Source organism: Merops nubicus, unplaced genomic scaffold (assembly GCF_000691845.1).
Source record: "Merops nubicus isolate BGI_N331 unplaced genomic scaffold, ASM69184v1 scaffold25906, whole genome shotgun sequence".
Lineage (NCBI taxonomy): Eukaryota > Metazoa > Chordata > Aves > Coraciiformes > Meropidae > Merops > Merops nubicus.
In genome coordinates this window covers 1-6,123 of record NW_008613308.1, presented here as the reverse complement: position 1 = coordinate 6,123, position 6,123 = coordinate 1, and the positions used below count along the sequence as shown (strand labels likewise).

At 47.6% G+C, this 6,123-nt stretch overlaps 1 protein-coding gene across 1 annotated transcript in view; it reads right to left on the bottom strand.

Moving 5' to 3' along the window:
* Positions 1 to 5,794, bottom strand: part of CHGA (chromogranin A (parathyroid secretory protein 1)) — a gene marked incomplete at both ends in the record, with an annotated part of 9,854 nt that extends 4,060 nt beyond the window's left edge. Inside the window, 3 exons of the mRNA XM_008941875.1 lie at positions 1,220 to 1,288; positions 1,688 to 1,781; positions 5,748 to 5,794. Coding sequence (XP_008940123.1) covers positions 1,220 to 1,288; positions 1,688 to 1,781; positions 5,748 to 5,794 — 210 coding nt within the window. The remainder of the gene's footprint in view (positions 1 to 1,219; positions 1,289 to 1,687; positions 1,782 to 5,747) is intronic.
* Positions 5,795 to 6,123: the final 329 nt, after the last annotated feature.

The following is a 6,123-nucleotide window of genomic DNA, read 5'->3' as shown; positions in this document are numbered from 1 at the left end:
CAAGGACAGAGTGGGGCCGGAGCCGTCTCTGTGAAACAAGTCCCTCCATGTGGACTCCACGCGATATGGCACAGCCCGTCTGACAGCCGAGCACTCCCCCACACAACTCTGGTGGGCCTGGGCAGCAGCGTCCCAGCACGCTGAAGCAGCCCATGTTCCTTTCTTCTGGATCATCAGAAGATCCCGGCTGGCCCTTGCACCAGTGGCATTAGGGTAGTGATCAAACTATGGCCTTGGGAGCTACACGAGGGTCTCTCCCAATCTTGACTTCCTGAATTTTGTCTCTCCCTTCTCCCTTTTGCCTTTGTGGCTTCCCCGTTCTGAAAGCAGTCTGGTGGCACCATCTTCCAGCCATCCTTGGTAGCTGTGAGATGCAGGAGCAGGGCACAGGGATGCTCTGGTGAGTGAGGGTTACCAAGTGCCTTACCCCAGGGAGGAGGAGGGAGGGCTAGCAGCTGCTCTCCCTACTGCCTGGGCAAAATCCTGTTACAGCCTCAACCAGACCACCTAGGCAAAGGCATCTGCACTGGCTTTGAAGCAGTCTTGCCTGAGACCTGCACATCAGCTCTGGGGATGAAGGCATCTGAGAATAGTCCTCTTCCCCCTTGCACACCCCTTTGCACCCTTCTGTGCTCCCTCTGCTCCCATGCTGACCCACAGTGAGCAACCTACGTGTCTCGAAACCAAAGAAGTATGCATTTGAGCTAAGGAAACCATAGAAAAATCCCCATCAGCTCGAGGACTCTTTCACAGCACACTTTCAGGTGCAAGTCCCACTCACTGCTCAGTGAGGTTTCCTTTCTGCCACACATGGGTTTAGTGCTAGACTCCAGCTGCACAGAAAGTGAAAGTTTTCTTGCCTTTCATTCTAGTTTGGGAGCTGGTGGTTGTTTGTTGAATTAAATTACAGCATTTCCTTTTAGGGTTCTCCCACTCCAAAATGTCAATACTCTACATCACCACTAAGTTGTTTTGACAGTCATTTAAATCATCAGATGCATTTTGGAGCAAAATTCCTGACTCTTATTCACTCAGTCTCTACTAGGATTCTGGACTATATTTCCTACGGCACATTTATATGATGCCAAATTAATGTAAAAAAAAAAAAAACAAACCACACCAAAACAAACAAACAAACAAACAAAAAGAACAAACAATGTTGTGCTACAGGGGCTACTACAGATTAAACCCCTCCCAAATAACTATAGTGACACTGTACCTTGAGCAGCAATTTCCTGAAGTTCCTTCAATAGATTTTGGTGGCGGAGGATGGAAATGATTCGTTCATCTGCAATAGGGGAGACTTGATACAGAATGTGGTCAAAGACAACCTCCCCTCGGCCCCAGGAAATGCAAAAGAACCCCAAATGCCACCTCCCGCTTAATTTACTCTTTTGTGTCCCTTGTCCTGATTTGCTGTCACAGCTTTTAACTGTGTTAAGGCGACAAGAAGGTCCCATGAAAACCAGGCATCTTCATGTCACCCAGCACTCCCCTGGCCACAGTGCCAGCATGGTGCATGGCCTGGGCCAAGGAGCAGCTCCATCCCTTCTTCTGGGGCTGGGTGCAGCCCAGTGGGGTGACCATGAAGAAGGTATCAGGGTGTATCGGGGTCCTTTTTTCAGGACCAGTGCCTGCTTTCCAGATCTGCTCTTGCTGATACTCAGCATTTACTCTGAGCCTGTACCTCCCCTGAGTGTTTCTAGGCATTCCTCGCTGATCGGCAGGGGGTTTGGCTTCGATAAAGTGTCAGAGATGACCTCTACAATGCACTTCATCACCTAGAAAGAGACAAAAAAAGGGATTAAAGCACTGCTTTTTTTTCAGTCTTTTTTTTCCCTTAACCTATTTGCTACCAAGGCTAAAATGTGGGAGATGATGGTGCAGACCTTCTTGGTTTTCTGACTGAGCCAGAACTGAATGCGTGGTTCCTGTTTTACCTAATTCAGGAAGAGGAGGCACCTCCTGAAACTGAGAAGTGAGCAAAAGACAAATAGCAATGGAAAGAGCTTTTTCAACATGATGCACACCTCAGCTGAGGACCTAACAACTCTAGCCCATCCCAGAGGCTGAACACATCAGGAGATAAGGGGGATCTGGGTATACACATAGAGAGCTCAAAATCATCCTTTTGTAAGTCAATATATCTCAACATGCATCTCATGTGGAAGTTCAGGTTCAGTGGAAGGTTGTGGAGAGCCACAAGTGTTCAAAACCCTTCAATAGGTGGCCTTGAAATCTTGCAAGCTATTCAAGTCATGAGGAGGGCACCACAGTTAGACTGCAGCCAGGCTTGGAGGGTGAGGTGAAACAAATTGTACTTTCAAACATAGATCAGAAATACTACTCTTAAGCCCTAGAGAAGGTCAAGACACCCTGGAGAACTGTTTGATCTTGTGCTTGAGTGTTCAAGCCATCTCTTATAGACTGGAAGATCTGTACACAGAGGCAGGTCATCTGAAAGCAAAGAAGTTCACACACAGCTTTCCAGATAGGATGAACGTTGGGACTGCCCTTGCCAGAACCCATTTTCTTCAGTGTAAAATAAGAAACATTACTTATCTTGTTTGTCATCTGTACTGAGATTGCAGACCCACGCTCTTCACCCATGCAACTGCAGCATCACTGAGCCCACAGGGATCACCCAGTGCTGAGTATGTAGTGGGAGAATGAAAGCCATAGGGACAAAGGCAAGGTGGAACCTCTGGCAGGGGTGAAGGCATCCTGGGCACACTGGGACACACTGACCAGGAGCCCTGCTGTGTGGTCGTGGTAGACCCAAACGTTCACACAGGAAAGAAAGCAGCATTCAATACAGTCTGGTGCCAGTTAGTAGTGCAGGAATCAGGCTGGGCTGCTTAGATGCAAAAGGATGACTACTTACAAAGCAGCCTAGAAAGCATGCAAGGCTCACAAGTGTCTGTGGAAAAGAGGCTACACTGAAAAAAAACCAACAACAACAACAAAAAAACCCAATATGAGTAAGCCCTGGGGGCAAAAAATTCACTCACTGAACCTCTTTCTCCTGATGATTTCTGCAGGCAGCCCTAAGATCCCTGACCTCCCTTAGAAGGTGCCATTCTCAGGAGAGCAGAGCACTGCAGCTGCAGTAGAAATTAAACATAAGTCAGCAATTCCCAATCATCTCCAACATTGCTCATTCAAGCACTCGGATATATTCATTGTCCAGCAGGAATGGGCAGGTTTTCACCCTGTGTAAGGAGAGAATTCTGCCTTTGCAGCTTACAGCCATTATGTGCTGAACTCTTAGGATTACTCACACACTTTGACAGGATTTGCCTGCTGGATTAGAAATATTACAGGGAAGATCTAACAAAAAGAGAGCAGGGAAATATCTCTGTTATCATACTCCTATACCACAAGCAATCTGTTAGTATTTGGTTTAGATGGCTTTGAGTCACTTCACTCTACCACCAGATAGAACAAACCCCAGATTCTGATACCTCTCTCCCACATTTCTCAACCTCTGGAGCCATTTACTGCAGCAGTATTTGACGCAGCTTCAGAAGTAAGGACTTTCTCAGCATGAGAAATAACAATCTGGTCTAATGAAATACTCATAGAAGCTCTTCAGAGATTTTAAACTGTTTTAACATCTTCGTCTGAATACAAAGAAACACATCAGTCATCACAGAAATGCAGCCAGCTCTGTGGAGGAACTTTGTAACATAATTACATGCAAAGTATAGTCATTCCACAACATTCTCCTTGACTTTTTGTAAGGGCAAGTCTTGCAGAGTGAGGCTCTACAAGGTCATGAAATAACAGCCTGCATCAGGAAATGGAGGAGATTCTTTCCAAATGAATGTAATTAATCCAGTGCAGAAACTCAGACTAGAATTCTGCCATAGCTATCCGCTAACTGTGAGCATGTAACTGAATCCTTAAGAGCTTCTCAAGCTGTCCCTACAGAGAAATCTCCAAAGAATCATGTCCTTACAAGGATAGATTTCACCATGTTTGAGTCGGTTGTGCTGGCGTCCTTCAGAAATGAATGGTTGTAAGTGGGTAATGGTGTCCTTTGAGCACAGGAGTGGGCAAACACCAGCGAAATCACAAATGCTTTGGTCATGTTCAGCTCCCCATAGAACATCCTTGGTGTAAGGCAAGCCTGATGAGCTGCCCAGAAAAGGCCTCCAGGTGCTGACTAGCCATTACACAGCACTGAGCCACCCACAAATACTGGTGGCACAGAGCACGGGGTGTGGGAAGAGCTGCAATGCTCATTGCTGTACCCATGTGATGATACTCCTGCCCTCATCTGTCCTGTGAGACTAGGACTTCCTTCACTGAAATGCTTGTCTTGGAGAAGCCCTAATGACTCCTTCCAGGTGCAGCAAATTCAAAAGAAAGGTGTAATCTGATTTCGGTCTCAGATAGAGCCTGTGTTAGTGTAGTACCCAGGGGGAGGGCAGGTCTGGGAGACAACCCTTCTTTGGTGGAAGCACTTCTGCAAGTTGCACCAGCTTCCACAAAAGTGCCATGTTTTACACGTGGAACATATTGGGGATTAGATCTCCCAAGAAAAACTGTGGGATTAATGGATTGTCCTATCAGATGTCTAATGAGCATCCCACTCTGGCATGGCCGGTTGAAGGAGCAAGTGCCTGCCCCGAGTTCCCTTTCTCAGTAGCTCACCCAGTGGCTCACAGCTCATCGCTCAACCCCAGCAAGGGTTAAGCAGGCTAAAAGTCTTAACAAAGCAACAGCTCTCCAGGCCCAGGCACATCAGACAGGAGACACAGAGACATTTCTCATGGCACTTGCCCCGTAGGTAACAAGCAGGGACACTGTACAAGGCAGCCTGTGCCTGAGACTGACATGAATGTGGCCTCTCCTACTGCTGCCTAGGGAAAAATAGTGTGGCTAGAAGATTTTCAGTGGCTAGAAGATTTCAGGAAACAAAGCAGTTCAAGAAGTAAAGGGGAAAAGGTTGGAGTTGCCTTTCCAGACACTATTTTCTGTAGAAGTCTCAATTTGGGCATCTATCTGCAATACTATAGGTATTATAATGTCAGGAAAGAGGGAGTTTTGTCACAGATCAACATAAGTAAATGCATCTATCCAAGTATTTAGATGACAAAAGCCTGTTGGATGTGCACACAGTTGTAAAGTGCAATGAATGTGCATGAAGCAGATGAACGCACAGAAGCCTATAAACGAGGCTGGAGAGGTCAGCCAAGTCCTGCACTGCTCATAGCCATTCAGACAGGCTGAGCAGTAGCTGAGGATGGATTAGCAATCTGAGAGTAGCCAGTCACCTCTTTTTCAGGAACACGCATGTTTAAGTAGCACGCCACACACATACAAACACAGATGTATGCACTCCCCCAAACACACACAGCTCCAGCAATGCCCATTCCTGAATCATATCTCCCCCCACTCTCCCCTGAGTCACCTCCTGTTGGGAGCTTTGAAAAGATGAAAGTAGGAGGACTAGGAAGGGTTATACCCAGCCTCCATTCCCAGCCTCATCATTCTCTAGACAACCTGGTTTTGTCCCTCTGGTACATCCTGAAGGACCTTCCTCCTGCCCAGGTACCCAGAAGTGTATATGCAAAGGGTAAATCCTTCATAAATGGAGATGGATCCTGCTGTAGGGCTCTCATGTAAATCCCTGGTACTTCCTACAGGGCATTTCTGCAGGACCAGCCAAAACCCAAACAGCTAGGTGGAGATTAAACATCGCATCCTTCATATTCCTTCCACAACTGTCCCATCCTTACCTTAGCGTCGCCTTTATTCATGTCATTTGTCACGGGAAGAGAGATGGCTGCAAGGTGAGGGGAGGGGGAAAAAAAAAAGATAGCTTGTTATTCACCTGCTCCAGGAGACAAGCAGAGAAATCCTATCCTGCTAAAAATGGGAGTGAAGAAGAGGATTGCCTGGCTTTGGTAGATGTGATCCCTGGGTACAGCAGCTGAACCCAGGTGAGCAGTGTGTCCTGCTCAGCCAAGGGAAGGGAAGGGAAGGGAAGGGAAGGGAAGGGAAGGGAAGGCCCAGGCTGGCAGTGCCCGGTGGCCCGTGGTGGCGGGGCCCCGGGCAGTGACCTTGCGGCGGCCGCTGTCCGCGGTGCTGAAGGGCCTGTGGTGGCCGCTCTCC